Source organism: Cervus elaphus, chromosome 8, assembly GCF_910594005.1.
Source record: "Cervus elaphus chromosome 8, mCerEla1.1, whole genome shotgun sequence".
NCBI classification, from domain to species: domain Eukaryota; kingdom Metazoa; phylum Chordata; class Mammalia; order Artiodactyla; family Cervidae; genus Cervus; species Cervus elaphus.
Window position 1 is genome coordinate 33,154,475 of NC_057822.1, and position 22,190 is coordinate 33,176,664.

Consider the following 22,190-nt stretch of genomic DNA (forward strand, 5'->3'; position numbering starts at 1 on the left):
AAACTTCACATGGAAAAGATCTTTGTTAAACTGTAGGCCATGGTTGTGTTCAAAATTCTCACCAAAATCTGGGTATCTGCAGCCTGTTCTTGGACCATCTGAACTGCTTTTGCCAGATCTTCTTCACCTTCTGGAATGCTATAATTGTCATCTGGTATCTAAATCACAGAGAAAGATAAGGATAGAAAGAGTTAGAGGAATATAAAATACCTTATTTCATTTTAGATAATAAATTTTCCTCACAAAACAAATGATCAAAGAAATATACTTTATGTAAGACACTGTGTCATTCTGAAGACCTAAGAAAAATTAACAACTAACAAGTAGGGAGCCCTCTGATTTCCTTATAAACATCACTCAGTGTTACTTCTAACTTGATATTAGCTATGGGCAATTTCTTTTATCTGTACTGGCAAATGTAGTCTAACAACTCTACTGAAAAAAAAAAATCTGCTAAAAAAAAAAGCTAGGCCTTCTAAATGCTACCAACCTTTCCTCATTGCAGATTTTCTCCACCATTACTTTCCATTTGTTGTTTAGTCACTAAACCATGTCTGACTCTGTGATCCCATGGACTGTAGCCATAACTACTAGCAACTGCAAATCTCTAGTAAATTAAGTCTAATATTTTTTTTTAAAGTCTGAATGTTAAGCTCTTGGAAGAATGCAACTGACTCTATGACATTAATGAAAGTAAACACTTATTGCATGCTTCTTATGTGTTGATCACAGCTTTAAGCCTGTTACATTTATTAATGTATTTCATGTGGTGTGTATTAATATTAACTCCACTTTTCCAGTAGCAAAATGTCTCCTGCTTGCCCAGGCCACAACTTCCAGGCTTGCTTCCACAGTTTCCTTTACAGCTTCTGCATCTTAGAGTGACTCTGTCCTCATAGTCTCAGATGTAATGATAGGTTCCATTGGAACAATGAATTAAAGGAAAGGTCTGAGGCAGTAACTATTAGATGGAAGTATAGCTAAGTTGAAAGGAAGCACAGGATCTATGCTCCGCGAAGGTAGTAGGAATCTGGGAAACCCTGCCAAGGGCAGAGTGGATGACAGGGAACACCTGCTAGACAGACATGACAGACTTTAGTATGGATCCATAAGGAAGGTGATGAGAGGCTGACTCTGAAAACAATTAACAGGGAAATCAAAAGAGCCAGATGTGTTAACCTATCTAAATTTTTAAATACAATTTTCAGATCTCATTCTAACTATGTGATTAGCTACATTCACTTGAAAACGTGGTATCACTGAGAAAAAAAGTTTAATGAAAAATAAAATGAATATTTCACAGGAATGACAGTAATGAATTTACAGAAAAAATACATAAAATGAACAAATTACCTCTTCATATTCATAATCATCTTCAGATGCTTCAGTTATAGTGACCTCTAAATATACCGTTAAGTTTGAATCTCAAAATATATGGAATAAAATTAGTACATTTAAAAACTGATGTAACCTTAAAATAGTTATTAGATTCAAATATCTTACCAAGTTAGTAAATACATGTAAATTATTTTTTTAATTTCTCTTCTTCATACAGCTCACAATTATAGAAGTTTTAAAACAAAATATTTAAATTGTTGTCTTAAATTACTATTTGACACAATCCAAACTCATGAAAAGTTTTATTTTTAGTCTATGTGAAAATTAAAGTCAATCAGTCTTGTCCAACTCTTTGTGACCCCATGGACTGCACAGTCCATGGAATTCTCCAGGCAAGAATACTGGAGTGGGTAGCCTGTCCCTTCTCCAGGGGATCTTCCCAACCCAGGGATCAAACCTAGGTCTCCTGCATTGCAGGTGGATTCTTTACCAGCTGAGCCACTGTCTAATAATTTCCAACTCTATTCTAAAAAGGCTTCTAAAAATGTACATAGTATCAGAGTATTATAAACTAGAAAGAAATAAAAATGATGGACAGGAAAACTATGACAATGAATTTTTCAAACAAATCTCAAACCACACTGAATTTTCCAGTATTTCTGAGTCCTTCACAATGACTTTTTATTGGGATTAAACAAAGCACTTCCCTGGAAGGTCAGTTGGCAAAGACCCACCTGTGGTGCAGGAGACCCCAGCTCCTTTCCTGGTTCAGGAAGATCCACTGGAGAAGGGATAGGCTACCCACTCCAATATCCTTGGGCCTCCCTGTGGCTCAGCTGGTAAAGAATCCACCTGCAATGTGGGAGACTTAGGTTCCATCCCTGGATTGGGAAGATTCCCCTGGAGAAGGGAAAGGCTACCCACTCCAGTATTCTGGCCTGGAGAAATATATGGACTGTACAGTCCATGGGGTCACCAAGAGTTGGACAGGACTGAGCAATTTAAAAAAAAAAAAAAGCACACTAAAATTAAATATAAGTAAAAAATAGATTTTAATGTTTTCATCAATAAAAGTTACAGCTCACTCTTTCTTATATATTTCAATTTTAAAATTAATAAATCATATTCTCAGAAAAGGCAGCCTAATTTTTAAGCAAATATAAACTATATAATAATCATAAGAGCAGTTCATAAAGTATCAATATATATCAGCATTAAAATATCAATGAAAATGATTGTAATAAAAATTTTCAATAGAATTGCTGTAAGAGCTTCAAAAATTAATACTCTAATTACAAATGAAAACTTCAAGATAACATTTAATTTAAAAGAAATCAAAGTATGTTCCAATAATACTTGTTTTGTTGATTGGTTGGTAGGTTTACATTTTTTTCACATTTACAGACTTCATTATGCCAAGTTTAAAATACACTTCAATACACAGCAATGCTTATGAAAATCAAATATGAGTTTACCCTAGTTTTCATTTCGCTGCTGATTATCAGAAATTTCTCTGTCATTCCATCCTCCAAGAGTAACCTGACAGTCTGAATAACAATTTCTGTTATTTGTAATGAGAACTGATAACACACACATGGTATTTAATAGGAGCCAGGCACTTTCCTCGGAGAAGGTAATGGCAACCCACTCCAGTACTCTTGCCTGGAGAATCCCATGGACGGAGGAGCCTGGTGGGCTGCTGTCTATGGGGTCACACAGAGTTGGACATGACTGAAGCGACTTAGCAGCAGCAGCAGCAGGCACTTTCCTATGGGTTTTACATGTATTAAATCATTTCATCCTCATCCCACCAATAAGGATGAACTATTATTATCTCTGTTTTACAGATCAGGACTCAGATGCACAAAGTTACACAGTCAGGACCTAAAAGAATCGGGAAACAGCCCTAGAAGTTTGGTTTTCACTATGCTATACTACATCTCTTGTTAACAAGGGTTAGCATATGGAAATAATTTAGTTGGTGCCTGGCTTGTAATAAAAACAAGTGTCTGTTTTTCCTTCCCTTGTTCTGAAAAGATATGAGTACCTGTGGAGGAGTCTCCTAAATCTTTCATGATCTTTTGTTAAGATGAATGAATACATAAAAGACATTCTGACTCTTCCTCCTTCTCTAGATTTATATTTTCCTGACACATTTTCACTTAATAATATAAAATTTCCTGAAGTTCAGCTACAGGAAGTTGGACTCTTGGTTTTATGGAAAAATATGCCCCTTTCTGAGAAACAATGATTCTAAGTTGATTTTGTGAGCTCAAAATGTAGATTAAGACCTAAATGTGAGTCTGGACACTATAAAATTCCTAGAGGAAAATGGGCAGAACACCCTCTGACATAAATCACAATATCTTTTTCAATCCATCTCCAAGAATAATGGAAATAAAAACAAAAATAAACAAACAGGAACTTTCAGAAGTTTTTGCACACCAAAGGAAACAATAAAATGAAAAGACAATCCACAGATTGGGAGAAAATATGTGCAAATGATGTGACCAATAAAAGATTAGTCTCCAAAATCTACAAACTGGGCAGAAGACCTGTCCTCCAAAGAGAACAAAAGTAGGCACATGAAAAGATGTCCAACATCACTAGTTATTGCTGTTCACTCAGTCGTGTCTGACTCTCTGAGACCCCATGGACTGCAGCACGCCAAGCCTCCCTGTCCTTCACCATCTCCCAGAGTTTGCTCAAACTCATGTTCATCGAGTCAGTGATGCCATCCAACCATCTCATCCTTTGCCGTCCCCTTCTCCTCCTGCCTTCAATCTTCCCCAGCATCACAGTCTCTTCCAATGAATCAGCTCTTCGAATCAGGTGGCCAAATTATTGGAGCTTCAGCTTCAGCATCAATCCTTCCAATGAATAGTCAGGGTTGATTTCCTCTATGATTTACTGGTTTGATCTCCCTGCAATCCAAGGGACTCTCAAGAGTCTTCTCCAGTACCACAGTTCGAAGGCATCAATTTTATGGCACTCAGCCTTTTTTACTGTCCAGCTCTCACATTCGTACATGACTACTAGAAAAACCACAGCAATGAATACAGACCTTTGCAGGCAATGTCTCTGCTTTTTAATATGCCATCTAGATTTGTCATTGCTTTTCTTCTATGGAACAAGCATCTTTTAATTTAACGGCTGCGGTCACTGTCCACTGATTTTGGAGCCCAAAAAAAAGTCTGTCACTGTTTCCATTGTTTCCCCATCTTTTGCCATGATGTTATTAGAGAAATGTAAATCAAAACTATAATGAGATGTCACCTCAAATTGGTCAGAATAGCTATAATCAAAAAAATCCACAAACAACAAATGTTGGAGAATGTGTTGAGAGATGGGAATACTCCTTCACTGTGTGGGAATGTAAATTGGTACAATCACTATGGAGAACAGTATGAAGGTTCCTTAAAAAACTAAAAATAGAGCTATCATAAAACCCTACAATCCCACTCCTGGGAATATATCCAAAGAAAAACATGATCCAAAAGGATACAGGCATCTCAATGTTCATTGCATCACTGTTTACAGCAGCCAAGACATGGAAGCAATATAAATGTCCCTTGACAAAGGAATGGATAAAGAAAATGTGGTACATATATACAGTGGAATATTACTCAGCCTTAAAAAGTATGAAATAAGGCCATTTACAGCAACATGGATGGACCTAGAAAGTGTCATACAGAGCAAAGTAAATCAGAGAGAGAAGGAGAAATATCAAATTTCTCAAATGAACTTACAAAACCAAAAGAGACAGGCTTAGAAAACAAACTTAGAGTTACTGGGGTACGGGATAGTTATGGAGTTTGGGAAGGTCATGTACACACTGCTATATTCAAAATGGATAACAAACAAGGACCTATTATATAGCACATGGAACTCTACTCATCGTTTGTGCCAGCCTGCAAGGTTTGGGAAAGAATGGAAACATGTATATGTATGGCTGAGTCCCTTCACTGTTCACCCGAAACTACTAAAACATTGTTAATCATCTATCAGTTCAGTCAGTTCAGTTCAGTCGCTCAGTCGTGTCCGACTCTTTGCGACCCATGAATCGCAGCACACCAGGCCTCCCTGTCCATCACCAACTCCCAGAGTTTGCTCAAACTCATGCCCATCGAGTCGATGATGCCATCCAGCCATCTCATCCTCTGTCATCCCCTTCTCCTCCTGCCCCCAATCCCTCCCAGCATCAGGGTCTTTTCCAATGAGTCAACTCTTCACATAAGGTGGCCAAAGTATTGGAGTTTCAGCTTCAGCATCAGTCCTTCCAATGAACACCCAGGACTGATCTCCTTCTATACCCCAATACAAAACAAAAAGATTGACGTTTGGGGGAAAAAAAAGAGGCTGAATTTGTAGGCAGTCATTTGTTTCCAGAAATTAAGGCTACCCTTCATCACTAGGGCTTCCTGGGTGGCTCAGCATAAAAGCATCTGCCTGCAATGTAGGAGATCTTGGTTCAATCCCTGGGTCAGAAAGATCCCCTGGAGAAGGAAATGGCAACCCACTCCAGTATTCTTCCCTGGGAAATCCCATGGACAGAGGAGCCTAACAGACTACAGTCCACGTTGCAAAAGGGTTGCACACAACTTAGCACGTAAACAACAACATCCTTCATCACTGCTTATTCCATAATAAAGTTCACAAATAAGTAAATATTCTAAAATGATCTGGATAGACTTTATAATTTAAACCAACTGCTGGCAAGATTATTGTGAGGAAGAGATGTCAAAGCAAAGCTTCTTTAACATGGCTATGTAGAGAAAAAAGTAATTTGTCGTCAAAGCTTTGGAAATATTAAACAATACTTGTAACTACTACCAAAGAAAAATATTCTAGGTATGCTGCTGCTGCTGCTAAGTCACTTCAGTCATGTCCGACTCTGTGCGACCCCAGAGACAGCAGCCCACCAGGATCCCCCATCCCTGGGATTCTCCAGGCAAGTGGAGTGGGTTGCCACTTCCTTCTCCAATGCATGAAAGTGAAAAGTGAAAGGGAAGTCGCTCAGTAGTGTCCGACTCTTAGTGAACCCATGGACTGCAGCCCACCAGGTTCCTCCATCCATGGGATTTCCCAGGGAAGAGTACTGGAGTGGGTTGCCATTGCCTTCTCCAATTCTAGCGATGAGATATAATACTAATATATCGTATTTCCCCAAAATCAAAAAAGAGTAGGAGGAAAAGTACCATTTTATAATGCTTAAAAAGTATTGTCACATGGATCATACCATATGTACTCTTAAAACCCTGTAAGAGTGAATGGCACAGGAAACAAAGGAAAAATGTGGGGGAAAAAAGGAAACTGAGTCAGGAAGAAGAGATCTGGACAAGACCAAAGACATGAATGACAAAGACAAGTTTCTTGAATACAAACACCATGAATTCTCAACTATATCATACTGTTGTTTCTACAGTTCTACAGTGACACAACAGCAACGTACAACTTTACCAACATTCTCAATAATGAACTCTATATCTATTTGTTTTCCAAGCTCTCAAGTGTCATATTATGAAGAGATAAATCCTTTAAACAGCTCCATCTGAAGATCCTAAAGGAAGGAGAAGTATAAAAGAGATACAGAGCAATAGACTCAAAGATTAAATAAGCCAAGGGCAAGAGATTCATGAGACAAAAGGTCAGGAAAAGAACAAATACCCCAAACAGGAACCAGGATCATCCTTAGTAGCCGCAATAGAGTGTGAACAGAAGAATCTTTCCAGAAGCAACTCAATTGAAATGTGATATTGCTGTGTTACTGCAGAAGTAAATATACTCTGGCATGTATGTTTGTATGCACCTGTCTAGCTGGCTAGCTGGCTCGCAACACAAGAACAAGTTATCCCCAAAGAATTCTGTGGCAGTTTTCAGACATGCATACAGCTATAGGGAGTTAATAATAAATGAATATGGAAACTAGAATAGAAAGGGAAACTGCAGAAGTAAGATAAAGTACAGGCCATAAGGTCTCTTGTACTTTGGTATATATATGCCACAGGTTTGAGACTAGGTTTCCCAGCAGTCAGGGTCAGACAGAAATGTAATCAGATACCAATTCAGTATCCATCCAAAGAAAATAGATGAATTTCTCAGCAGATGTACCGCAATCTCTGGTTCTGAAGCCTGAGAGAAATCACGCTCTGAGGTTCTCATAAAAAGGACACTCTGGACAGTACAGATATTGCTCCCCTCAGTCCTTGGGACAGCCAGAAAGACAGACTGAAGCAAGATCTGATGGAGCAACATGTGTGAAAAAGATTGGAAAGCACTGCTTTAGAAGCAATATTGCTAGAATAAAAATGTACAATTCATCAAGAATTGCCTGAAAGATAAAACTTTTACTCCAATTCTAGTTGTATTGGGCAACTTTCTCATCTGTAATCTAATCTCTATCCTCCTGGAAATTTCCATACAATTAAGCTGGTCACAATTTTCATACAAAATTATTTTTCCACTGCATAAAGTCAGTTTCTTGTTGCCAAGCTGACTCTGAGTCCTTACAAAACTTCCTTCCCATTCATTACCTGCCTAGTTTTCCTTCAAAAAACATCACTGAACTCTCAATACCAAAATTCATTTTTTTTTCTACTCTATTCCCTTCAGATCAGGTCCTGCTTCTCTGCCAGCTTGAGCTTCACCTGACACTTAATAATGTCCTGGTTTTCTAGTCTGATCTTGCCCAGAGTACTTTCTGTAGCCACCCCCTTCCTCCCTGGCCTGCATGCACAGTCCTCATCACTGCCCTCTTCCAGGCCAGGTACTATGTTCTAGTCATGGCCTGGTCTCAAACTAAGGATCCTTCTCCATATGTACACTTGCTCTGGAAGGAGTATAGCAGCACTTGTGAGCATGCACACAAGGAATTAGTTCCCTGGTACTTCATTACCATGGGTGAACTAACTGGTAGTTTCTGCACTAAAAGAATCTATACCAGATCCTGACCTTGCAGATCTTGTCAGGAAATAGGCAAATATATACCCACACTGAAACTGTCAAGAAGCTCTAAATACATCACAGTACTACGTAAGACACAACTGCAAGAGAAGCATTTCAGCTGGTCTAATGGAGCAGAGCTTGATGTGACAGTTGGTGCAATGGGGTCACACATAAGGTTCTGCAAATGGACCACAGCCAGAAGGAAATGAACACTTTTTTAGATGAGAGCAGCATACAAAGCTCCTCACATACTGGTCCCCTGCACTACTGCATCTGTAGGTAGTGATCACTGCCAGCAATACCAGCTTTATAAAGAATTTTAGTGAAACATGTAGCTAATTATATTTTACATGATTTCCCAAAGCTACCGTAGACAGAAATTGCTTTGTAACCTTTGCCATCATTGTAGAATCAATGTACTTGGAGGCAATCTGAAATCTAGAGTGGATTCTCCATGATCAACATTTTATTTCATCAAATTGAAATAAAAGAAATGTACTGTAAAAACAAAACATTATAGTCATGTTCACTTTCTTAGCAAAGTCAGTTTAAATAAAGTGAGTTAACTGAAAAATACAGGCCAAAGATGGCGAATCACTGGCACATTTGTTGCCATACTTCCCACTGCAGTTTTGCTTCCTTCAGTCTTTCCTACTAGTGGTAAAGAACCTGCCTGCCAATGCAGAAGACTCAAGAGACGAGGGTTTGAACCCTGCGTCAGGAAGATTCCCTGGAGTAGGAAATGGCAACCCACTCTGGTATTCTTGCCTGGAAAAATGCCATGGACAGAGGAGCCTAGCAGACTACAGTCCATGGGATCACAAAGAGTCAGACAAGACTAAGCAACTGAACATGTATCTTAGACAGGGTATCGGTTTAGAGTGATCACCATATTTCAGGATCTGGAATCCTTAATTTGCATTTTTTGGAAATAGCTGACTTTGGTCCTGCATCCACAGTTGATTAGCCTCAAAGGACAGGCTTAAACTCAGTCAACCCTCAAAAACTGCTGCTGGGGCCAAAGGAAATCTTTCCAGGGACCAGCAAACTGATGTCTTAAGTCAAATTTTTAGTATTAAAATGCCTAGAAAGACAAAATAATAATCAAAAGCCAGTTAGGGAAGCAGAAAATCAGCACAAAGTGGGTAGGTAACAAAAACAATACTACTTTGGTGGTTCTACTTCCCTGGAGTTCATGCATTTCATTACTCTTCCTTGAATAAGGCCTTTGTTTCAACAAGGAGAAAAAAAATCAATTAAGCATTAGCTTTCTTAGTATAATTCATTCCAGCCTGCATCTCTCAACTGGAATTAGGCACTCCCAAATGTCTGCAGTCACATATTAAAAGACAACCATCCCTGGTCACTACTGCACTTGTAAACCTCTTCCAAATAGCATTAATTTTTAATAGAGAATTCATTCATAAATGACTATCAACCTTTGTTACAATTACTAGAGACACCCACTAACCAGTTTATAGATAACATAGTTAAAATATAGCCTTATATTTCACAAAGGTGCTAGTATCTTTCTAAAAAAGAGTGTTCATCAAAGAATCCATATATTCCATGACTAGATCTCTTAAAATTCTGGAAATAGTTAAGAACTATATCGTGTATGGGGCTTCCCCAATGGCTCACAGAGTAAAGAATTCACCTGTAATGCAAGAGACCTGGGTTCAATCCCTGGATCAGGAAGATCTTCTGGAGAAGGGAATGGCAACCCACTCAAGTATTCTTGCCTGGAGAATTCCATGGACAGAGGAGTCTGGTGGGCTACAGTCCATGGGGTGTCAAAGAGTCAGACATGACTGAGTGATTAACATACAAACACAGACCTTCACACAATATCATGTATGTTTGCATTATTTTATGTTTAAAACATAAAAGCAATGATATGAAGTGCTTTGGAAGAGAAACAGGTGGCGCCATTGTAGCTAGACGGTTACAAAGGAGGGTTGTTTCAGCGATAATAATCCTGTTTCCTGGACACATTCTCTAAACTGGCTAAAAGAATGTGAGACTTCTAATGATGCCACTCTCCCATGGATCATGGCTAGGTTTCTGGTTTGGACCACACTAGCCTATACACGTTCTTTATATCTGAACGTTGAAGAGTAAAGTAAAGGGTGATTTCCTGGAGAATCTGAGTCAAGCTCTTTCACAAGCCTTGGTCAATATTAACAGCTCATTGTCTAGTATCCTAGGAGCAACTGATTAGTCATAAACAAGGAAAGTCCAGGACCAAATTAGTGAATTAGAAGTGATTAAGTATATGTGCAAAGGAGAGAACATCAGATTTCTGATCATTTGCATATTATAATTTTTATTTATCTACTGCGATAGCTCAACTAAACTACCTGAAAATTAAAGACTTTAAACCCAAAAAGTTACCACTTCAGCAACTAACATAATCACCTTTTGTTTTTTTTTTCTGTGCTAGTTACTCAGTTATGTCCAACTTTTTGTGACCCCATGAACTGTAGCATGCCAGGCTCCTCTGTCCATGGGGTTTTTCCAGGCAAGAATACTGAAGTGAGTTGCCATCCTCTTCTCCAGGGGATCTTCCCAAACCAGGGATCAAACTTGGGTCTCCTGCATTGTTGCAAGCATATTCTTTACCATCTGAGCTACCAGGGATACAGGAATAATTGGCATTCAATAGTTACTCTCAAACTTCATTTAACTAAGGGTTAAAGTTCTCATGACTAAAGACTGAAAGACATTCAGTCTCATGACCTGAAGACTGAATCCAGGAAAACTGATTGGTTAAATGTTTAGTAACCTCTTGACTACCCTCTGGTTGAAACCCAAAATAGGCAACCAAAGAGAGATGGAGGAAAGGCAGTGACTAGATAATTCACAAAAAGGATAATAAAATCCTAAAAGAAGGGTGGGATCAAAATGGCAGAGTAGGAAGAACTTGAGCTCACCTCCTCCCAAGTACACACCAAGACTACAATTACATATATAACAACTCTCTCTGAGAACAACTTGAAGACTAGTACAACGTCTCTGCTACATTAGGATATAAAGAAAAAAACAACATGAAGACATGTAGGAGGGATAAAGGTGAGATCTAGTCAAGACCCTCATCCATAGACTGGCAACCCACAAAAGTGGGAGTGCTGTGCTGTTTTTAGTAGCTCAGTCAGTTCCAACTCTTTGTACCCCATGGACTATAGCCCGCCAGGCTCCTCTATCCATGGGGATTCTCCAGGCAAGAATACTGGAGCAGGTAGGGCCCTCCTCGAGGGGACCTTACCAAACAAGGGACTGAACCGAGATTTCCCACATTGCAGGCAGATTCTTTACTGTCTGAGCCACCAGGAAGCCCACAAGTGGGAGGGGCTATCACAACCATGGAAGCCCAGCTAAAGAGCAAGAAATCCAAGTCCCACGTTGGTAACTCTAGGACAGGGGACCTGCATGACAAATATGAGGCTCCATGAAGTATGACTTTTGAAAACCAATGGGTCTTACACACAGAAGAGCTAGAGGACTCTGACAAGAAACCAAAACTCCACTCTTAAAGGGCTCATGCACAAACTCACTCACTCTGAATCCTACCTATCACAGAGGCAACAGACTGAATAATGCCTACAAAATCCGCTGTAGTATGTCCCTTACCTGTGCCCACTGCAGCTCCAGGTTCCCTGCCATGACAGCCCACACTCAGCATGACTCAACACCCTCCTTCTTTCCCAGCCCATGCCCACTTCAGTTCCAGCCAGCCCACCAAAGCCAACCTACACATGCATGCTATATATAGCGGGATGCTCCTACACATGAACATGACTTCAAGACTGAAGGAAATAACTGTTTTGCTTAAAACATGGAAACAAACACAGAAAGTATAACAAAATGAGGATACAGAGAAAATGTTCTAAATGAAGGAAACTGATAAAACCCCTGGAAAAAAACTAATGAAAAAGAGATAATTTGCCTGATAAAGAATTCAAAGTAATGGTCATAAAAATTCTCACCAAATACAAAATAAGAAATGAACACAGTGATAATCTCAATAAAGAGTTGGAATATATAGGATTGAACCAACCAGAGGAGAAGAACAAAATAAATGAAATGACAAATACACTAGATGGAATCAACAACTGGTTGGAAGATACAGAAGAATACATAAGCAATCTGGAAAACAGAATAGTGTAACTCGCTCAGTATAAAGAGCAAAAATAAAGAAATAAAAAAATGAGGATAATTTAAGAATCCCTAAAACTACACCAAGCATGCTAACATTCATAGTATAGGGGTCCCAGACGGAGAGAAGCAAGGATAGGTCAGAAAACCTATTTGAAGAAAACTTCCTTAAATTGGGAATGGAAATATATCTAGGTCCAGGAAGCACAGAGAATTCCAAACAAGATAAACCCAAAGACAGCCACACCAAGACATACTACAATTAAAATGGCAAAATTTAAAAATAAAGAGAGAATGTTAAAGGCAGCAAAAAGAAACAACTAGTCACATACAAGGAAACCCCTAGGGTAAAGCCAATTTTTCAGCAAAAGCTTTATGGGTCAGAAAACAGGGGCATGATACAGTTAATGTGCTAAAAAAAACTTACAACCAAGAATACTCTAACTGGCAATATTATCATTCAGAATTGGAGGAGAGATAAAGAATTTCCCAGACAACAAAAAGTAAGAATTCATCACTACTAAACTAGCTTTATAAGAAATGATAAAGGGATTTCTCTAAGTAGAAAGAAAGGTCATAGCAAGAAATCAGAAAATATGCAAAAGAAAAAAATTTCACTAGTAAAAGCAAATAAATAGAAAAGGAAAAGGATCAAACATTTAAAAAGCTGTGAAAGTTAAAGACAAAGGCATAAAAACAGCTACAACTACAATAAGTAGTTAAGGAATACACAATGCAAAAGATGAAAAATATTAAATAAAAAACATAAAACATGGAGAGGTAAAAAGGTTGTGCTTTCATAATTCTTGAAAATTTAAGCAACTATTGAATACACTGCTGTATATATAGATTTGCAAGTACAAATAGAAACCTATAATATATACTAAAAGTAAAAGGAAAGAATTCAAATATAACAGTAAAGAAAATCATCAAACCACAAGGAAAGAGAATATAAGAAGAAATTACAGAAACAATCAGAAAGGGAGCATATATCATAATCAATTGGGATTTATCCATGAACTCAAGAATAGTTCAATAAGGACAAATAAATCAATGTGATACAACATATTAACAAAATAAAAGGTTAAAAACACATGATGATCTCAATAGATGCAGAAAAAGCATTTGAAAAAATTGACATAAATCTATGATAAATTGAAGACAACACAAAGGAATGGAAAACTGTACTGTGCTCATGGATCAGTTCAGTTCAGTTCTGTTGCTCAGTCATGACCCCATGGACTGCAGCACACTAGGCTTCCCTCTCCATCACCAACTCCTGGAGGTTACTCAAACTCATGTCCATTGAGTCGGTGGTATCATCCAACCATCTCATCCTCTTTTTCTTCTACCTTCAACATTTCCCAACATCAGGGTCTTTTCAAATGAGTCAGTTCTTCACATGAGGTGACCAAAGTATTAGAGTTTCAGCTTCAGCATCAGGCTTTCCAATGAATATTCAGGACAGATTTCCTTTAGGAGGGACTGGTTGGATCTCCTTGCAGTCCAGTGGACTCTTAAGAGAGACTCTCAAGCTGTGGAGAACAACACCACAGTTCAAAAGCATCAATTCTTTGGTGCTCAGCTTTCTTTATAGTCCAACTCTCACATCCATATATGACTACTGGAAAAACCACAGCTTTTACTAGAAGGAACATTGCTGACAAAGTAATATCTCTGCTTTTTAATAAACTGTCTAGGTTGGTTATAACTTTTCTTTCAAGGAGCAAGCGTCTTTTAATTTCATGGCTGCAGTCACCATCTGCAGTGATTTTGGAGCCCAAAAAAATAAAGCCTGCTACTGTTTCCACTGTTTCCTCATCTATTTGCCATGAAGTGATGGGACCAGATGCCATGATCTTAGTTTTCTGAATGTTGAGCTTTAAGCCAACTTTTTCACTCTCCTCTTTCACTTTCATCAAGAGGCTCTTTAGTTCTTCACTTTCTGCCATAAGGGTGGTGTCATCTGCATATCTGAGGTTATTGATATTTCTCCTGGCAATCTTGATTCCAGGTTGTCCTTCATCCAGTCCAGCATTTCTCATGATGTACTCTGCATATAAGTTAAATAAGCAGGGTGACAATATATAGCCTTGACATACTCCTTTCCCAATTTGGAAACCAGTCTGTTGTTCCATGTCCAGTTCTAACTGTTGCTTCTTGACCTGCATAAAGATTTCTCAGGAGGCAGGTCAGGTGGTCTGGTATTCCCATCTCTTGAAGAATTTTCCAGTTTGTTATAATCCACATAGTCAAAGGCTTTGGCTTACTCAATAAAGCAGATGTATTGTTTCTGGAACTCTCTTGCTTTTTCGATGATCCAACGGATGTTGGCAATTTGATCTCTGGTTCCTCTGCCTTTTTTAAATCTAGCTTGAACATCTGGAAGTTCACAGTTCACGTAATGTTGAAGCCTGGCTTGGAGAATTTTGAGCATTACTTTGCTAGCATGTGAGATGAGTGCAATTGTGCGGTAGTTTGAGCATTCTTTGATATTGCCTTTCTTTGGGATTTTAATGAAAACTGACCTTTTCCAATCCTGTGGCCACTACTGAGTTTTCCAAATTTGCTGGCATATTGAGTGCAGCACTTTCACAGCATCATCTTTCAGGATTTGAAATTCCTCAACTGGAATTCCATCACCGCCACTAGCTTTTTTTGTAGTGATGCTTTCTGAGGCCCACCTGACTTCACATTCCAGGTGTCTGGCTCTAGATGAGTGATCACACCATCCTGGTTATCTGGGTCGTGATTTGGTACAGTTCTTCTGTGCATTCTCACCACCTCTTCTAATATCTTCTGCTTCTGTAGGACCATGTCATTCCTGTCCTTTATAGTACCCATCTTTGCATGATGTTCCCTTGATATCTCTAATCTTCTTGAAGAGATCTCTAATCTTTCCCATTCTATTTTTTCCCTCTATTTCAGTGCATTGTTCACTTAGGAAGTCTTTCTTATCTCTCCTTGCTCTTCTTTGGGACTCGACATTCAAATGGGTGTATCTTTCCTTTCCTCCTTTGCCTTTCATGTCTTTTCTTTTCTCAGCTATTTGTAAGACCTCCTCAGACAACTGTTTTTCCTTTCTGCATTTCTTTTTCTTGGGAATGGTCTTGATCACTGCCTCCTGTACAATGTCACACACCTCCATCCATAGTTCTTCAGGTACTCTATCAGATCTAATCCCTTGAATCTATTTCTCACTTCCACTGTATAGTCATAAGGGATTTGATTTAGGTCATACCTGAATGGTCTAGTGGTTTTCCCTACTTTCCTCAATTAAGTCTGAATTTGGCAATAAGGAATTCGTGATCTGAGCCACAGTCAGTTCCCGGTCTTATTTTTTCTGACTGTATAGAGCTTCTCCATCTTTGGCTCATGGATAGGAAGAATAAATATTGCTAAAATACTCACACTACTCAAAGCAACATACAGAGTCAATGAAATCCCTATCAAAACATCAATAACATTTTTCATAGAACTGTAAAAAATAAACCTAAAATTTGTATGGAAAAACAAAATACCCTGAATATCAAAACAATCTTAATGTATAAAAACAAAGTTGGAATTATCACACTGCTAAAAAGCTTTAATAATCAAAAATGTAAGAAACTGTCACAAAACAGATATATAAATGTAACAAAATACAGAACCCATAAATACACCCATATTTATATGGACACTCAATCAAGGAAGCAAACCTATACACTGAAGAAAATACAGTCTCTTTTAAATGGTCCTGGGAAAACTAGACAGCCATAAGCAAAAGAATGAAACTGGACCATTTTCTTTCACCACATACAAAAATAAACTCAAAATGGATCAAAGACTTAAATATAAAACCTTAACCATAAAATTCCTGGAAGAAAACATGGGCAGTAGTATGCTCTGTGATTTTTTCAATCTGTCTCCTCAGGCAAAAGAAACAAAAGCAAAAATAACAAATGAGACTACATCAAATTAGAAAACTTTTGCATAACAACAAAAAAATAACAAAATGAAAATAGAAAGTGCAGTCTACTGAATGGGAGATGATATTTGCAAATCATATATCTGACAAGGAATTAATATCAAAAATATGTATAGAACTCACAAAACTCAACATCAAAAAAGTCAATAAACCAATTAAAAATGAGCAGAGGCCTATAGACATTTCTTTCAAAGACTATATTTAGATGGCCAACATACATATGATAAGGTTTTCAACATCTTTAATCATCAGGGAGAAGTAAACAAAAACCACAATGAGATATCACCTCACACCTGTCAGCATAGCTATTATCAAAAATCAAGAAATAGCAAGTGCTGGTGAGGATGTGAAGAAAAGGGAACCCCCATGCACTGTTTAGGGGAATGTAAATTGGTGCAACTACTATGGAAAACAGTAAAAATGTTCCTTAAAAATTTTTAAAGAGAACTAATATATGATCCAAACATTCCACTTCTGGGTACTTATCTGAAGAAAACAAAACACTAATTTGAAAAGATATATGCAGTCTATGTTTATTGCATCATTATTTACAATAGTCAATATGTGGAAATAACCTAAGTTTCCATCAACAGATAAATGGATAAAGAAGATGTAGTACACATAAATACTATGGAGTACTACTCAGCCATAAGAAAACTAAAATCTTGCCATTTGAAACAACATGTATGGGCCTTCAGGGTATCATACTAAATAAACGACAAATACTGTAAGGTTTCAATTATATGTAGACTCTAACAATAAAAAATAATCAAGCTCAAGAGAAATAGTCTCAAGAGAAAAAAAATCTAATGGATTCCAGAGATCAGGGATATGGGGAGACTGGTGAAAAATATGTCAGGAATTAAGAGGTACAAACTCCCACTTACAAACCAAATATGTCGTGGTGTAGTAATGTACAGCATAGGGAATATAATCAATAATATTGCAAAACTCTGTATGGTGACCTACAGTAACTAGACTTCTAGTGGCAAATATTTCATAAAGTATAAGAATAATGAATCACAATGTTGTACACCTCATACTAATATAATATTGTACATAGGTTTTACTTCAATTAAAAAAAAAATCCTAAAAAGCCATCATAGTCAACAAAAGAGTCCAAAATGCAGTACTTAGATGCAATCTCAAAAACGACAGAATAATCCCTGTTCATTTCCAAGGCAAACCATTCAACATTACAATAATCCAAGTCTATGCCCCAACCAGTAATGCTGAAGAAGCTGAAGGTGAATGGTTCTATGAAGACCTACAAGACCATCTAGAACTAACACCCCCAAAAGATATCCTTTTCATTATAGGGGACTGGAATGCAAAAGTAGGAAGTCAAGAAATACCTGGAGTAACAGGCAAATTTGGCCTTGCGGTACAGAATGAAGCAGGACAAAGGCTAATAGAGTTCTGCCAAGAGAACACACTGGTCATAGCAAACACCCTCTTCCAACAACACAAGAGAAGACTCTACACATGGACATCACCAGATGGTCAATACTGAAATCAGATTGATTATATTCTTTGCAGCCAAAGATGGAGAAGCTGTATACAGTCAGCAAAAACAAAACCAGGAGGTGACTGTGGCTCAGATCACGAATTCCTTATTGGCAAATTCAGACTTAAATTGAAGAAAGTAGGGAAAACCACTAGACCATTCAGGTATGATTGAAATCAAATCCCTTATGACTATACAGTGGAAGTGAGAAATAGATTTAAGGGACTAGATCTGATAGACAGAGAGCCTGAAGAACTATGGACGGAGGTTTGTGACATTGTACAGGAGACAGGGATCAAGAACATCCCCAAGAAAAAGAAATGCAAAAAAGAAAAATGGCTGTCTGAGGAGGCCTTACAAATCGCTGTGAAAAGAAGAGAAGCAAAAAGCAAAGGAGGAAAGGAAAGATATACCCATCTGAATGCAGAGTTCCAAAGAATAGCAAGGAGAGATAAGAAAGCCTTCCTCAGCGATCAATGCAAAGAAACAGAGGAAAACAACAGAATGGGAAAGACTAGAGATCTCTTCAAGAAAATTAGAGATACCAAGGGAACATTTCATGCAAAGATGGGTTCACTATAGGACAGAAATGGTATGGACCTAACAGAAATAGAAGATATTAATAAGTGGCAAGAATACACAGAAGAACTGTACAGAAAAGATCTTCACGACCCAGATCATCACAATCGTATGATCATGCACACTCACCTAGAGCCAGACATCCTGGAATGTGAAGTCAAGTGGGCCTTAGGAAGCATCACTATGAACAAAGCTAGTGGAGGTGATGGAATTCCAGTTGAGCTATTTCAAATCCTGAAAGATGATGCTGTGAAAGTGCTGCACTCAATATGTCAGCAAATCTGGAAAACTCAGCAGTGGCCACAGGACTGGAAAAGGTCAGTTTTCATTCCAATCCCAAAGAAAGGCAATATCAAAGAACGCTCAAACTACCGCACAATTGTACTCATCTCACACGCTAGTAAAGTAATGCTTAAAATTCTCCAAGCCAGGCTTCAGCAATGCGTGAACTTCCAGATGTTCAAGCTGGATTTAAAAAAGGCAGAGGAACCAGAGGAACCAACATTCGTAGGACCAGCGAAAAGTAACCGAGTTTCAGAAAAACATCAATTTCTGCTTTCTTGACTATGCCAAAGCCTTTGATTCTGTGGATCACAATAAACTGTGGAAAATTCTGAAGGAGATGGGAATACCAGACAACCTGACCTGCCTCTTGAGAAACCTGTATGCAGGTCAAGAAGCACGCGTTAGAACTGGACATGGAACAACAGACTGGTTCCAAATAGGAAAAGGAGTATGTCAAGGCTGTATATTGTCACCCTGCTTAGTTAACTTATATGCAGAGTACATCATGAGAAACGCTGGGCTGGAAGAAGGACAACCTGGAATCAAGATTGCCAGGAGAAATATCAATAACCTCAGATATGCAGATGACACCACCCTTATGGCAGAAAGTGAAGAACTAAAGAACCTCTTGATGAAAGTGAAAGAGGAGAGTGAAAAAGTTGGCTTAAAGCTCAACATTCAGAAAACTAAGATCATGGCATCTGGTCCCATCATTTCATGGCAAATAGATGGGGATACAGTGGAAACAGTGGCTGACTTTATTTTGGGGGGGCTCCAAAATCACTGCAGATGGTGACTGCAGCCATGAAATTAAAAGATGCTTACTCCTTGGAAGGAAAGTTATGACTAACCTACACAGCATATTAAAAAGCAGAGACATTAATTTGTCAACAAAGATCCGTCTAGTCCAGGCTATAGTTTTTTCAGTAGTCATGTATGGATGTGAGAGTTGGACTATAAAGAAAGCTGAGTGCCGAAGAATTGATGCTTTTGAACTGTGGTGCTGGAGAAGACTCTTGAGGGTCCCTTGGACTTCAAGGAGAACCAACCAGTCCATCCTAAAGGAGATCAGTTCTGGGTGTTCATTGGAAGGACTGATGTTGAAGCTGAAACTCCAGTATTTTGGCCACCTGATGCAAAGAGCTGACTCATTTGAAAAGACCCTGATGTTCGGAAAGATTGCGGGCAGGAGGAAAAGGGGACGACAGAGGATGAGATGTTTGGATGGCATCACTGACTCAATGAACATGGGTTTGGATAGACACTGACGGTGATGGATAGGGAGGCCTGACTTCCTGTGGTTCATGGGGTCACAGAGTTGGATATGACTGAGCGACTGACCTGAAAAAGTTATAGTTGCTTATATTTGTAAATGTGATAACTTGGAAAAGTCTGATATGTTGGCAGTTGCAACTCAATGACCTCCATGCAAATTAAGTAAACCAGATTTTCATTAGTGAAAGTTGAACTATATTGGAGTCTCATGACTTATTTCATAAAGATGTTTGCAAAAACTTACCTCACTCTATTTGTCTCATATTAACACTCAAAATACTGTGACAGAAATCGTTATAATGCAGGCAGATATAAGATACCTGGTTATCACTAGCATGGCTATTGAATAACTTTGTTTTAGATATAAATCAGCTATGAAAGAGTCACTGAATTGTTTTTTAATTTAAAAAGGTATATTACTGGAAAAGACAGCTTGTTAAGGGTCAGGAGAACAGAATATGAAACCTCACTTAAAACACTAGAGCACCCACATGTTTCTCTCAAATTGCTTTCAAATTATTCAAACACACTCTTATAAATATCATGCCTGCATTGAATAAAATACATATATTTTGTTTGAGCTTTTCAATCAAGTTCTTCAAAGCTCTTTGTAGCAGGGATGTATACTAGGTCTGAGTCAGGACAGGTTAATCAGTTTAAAAACCTACAAAATGAATCAATGTTGGATCTCTTAAATCTTGAATTAAATCCAGGTGGATTATATTTGAACAACAACAAAAGAAAAAAAACACAGATTTTGCAGTTTCCTTGATACCTTTAAGAATAAAACAGATCTCTCTCTTATCTGACAGAAGAATAGTTACCTTTCTCATGAACCCTCCCCCTCTCCCGTACATTAATTTAGAGGAGCTCAAAAGTTTTACCCAAGAAATAGTTAGCCTACACATCCACATGTGGCTATTCAATTTCTCTAGTTATTTCCATTGATACCTGCTCAACACTGTCTTATCTGATTTCTTCGTAGCATCTCTGAGACTTGTCAGCTCACCAAGATACCATTTAGCAGCTAAAGGGGCCGGGGAGGGGGGCGGGGGGGAGTTATCATCATCAAGTAGCCCACAATGAAACTATCCAGTAGGTCGTTGCTACCAAAACAAATCATAGAAGCACTGGACAACTGGGCCATCTACAGGATCTGACTGGACATCCTGATGTTAAAGCCTAAAGGGAGCGGTTTTTTCCTTAACCTCTGGATATTGCCCTACGGAATTTACTTTCACGGCATTCTGAAGGATTGGGGGCGGGGGGGCGGGTCGGGGAGCCGGGCTTAAGAAAACCACTGAGTGAAATGAGGGTTGGATTAATTTGTGGGGCTACTTTAAACAAAATGGCAAAGTTTACTGAGTGGTGACTACGAACTTTTTCCAACAGGAACACATCAGCCTACAACCACAACAAGGCGAAAAATTACAGTGGTAGGTTTCCGGGGTCGCGGTGTCCGAAACACCACCGTGAGATCCAACAGGCGCCTCTACCAGCTGGCGGACCCCAAGCTTCAAAGGGCGCCCTCGCTCCCAACACCCATTACCGCGGCCAGCGTCTGGGTGCCGCGCCTACACGCGAAGGATACGCTCCAGGTAGTAGGCACCCTCGGCAGCCACCGCCTCCGCGGTGTCCCCGGCAGCCGACAAGCCCATGCCCAACGCTTCTTCCAGGACCCGCAGGGCCGAGGAGGGCGTTCCTTGCTGAGTAGCCATCTGAAACGCTCCGGGCGCCTTGCCCCCGACTGGCCGCCGCAGCCCTAAGGCCAACCGCGAAGACGTAGAGGAGCACACACACAGCTCTCGCGAGAGTCTGGCCTCCACCCCTCCCACCACGCGGGCCCGGAAGGGCTGCCTGGAGCCCTAAGCGTTGAAGCTCTCCGCGCTTTCTACGTTACCGGGGCAACCTCCGTTCCCTGGTTACCCTAACACTCAGCACGCAGTGCCTAGAGTGGAAGAGGTAAAATGAAGCAGTGGACTTGGTTTGCACACATTTTCTAAACGAAGTGGCTTGGTTTTCTTCAGTTTTTGACCCTGAAGCATTTGTTTTTCACTTTGCTTTCTTCTCTAAATTTTTTTTTTTTTTTTTGGTTCTTACATGCCCATCATCAGTCCCCAAATATTTTAGGCATGTGTA

At 39.0% G+C, this 22,190-nt stretch overlaps 1 protein-coding gene across 2 annotated transcripts in view; it reads right to left on the reverse strand.

Moving 5' to 3' along the window:
- The window catches only part of SPAG16 (sperm associated antigen 16), a 965,654-nt gene extending 943,832 nt beyond the window's left edge, over nucleotides 1-21,822 (reverse strand). For both annotated transcript variants that reach the window (XM_043910138.1, XM_043910139.1), the window contains exons 1-3: nucleotides 21,643-21,822; nucleotides 1,354-1,400; nucleotides 63-158 (exon numbers count right to left, since the gene is read on the reverse strand). In XM_043910138.1, the coding sequence (XP_043766073.1) occupies nucleotides 63-158; nucleotides 1,354-1,400; nucleotides 21,643-21,769 (270 nt within the window). In that variant the 5' untranslated portion in view covers nucleotides 21,770-21,822. The remainder of the gene's footprint in view (nucleotides 1-62; nucleotides 159-1,353; nucleotides 1,401-21,642) is intronic.
- Between the last annotated feature and the right edge of the window lie 368 nt (nucleotides 21,823-22,190).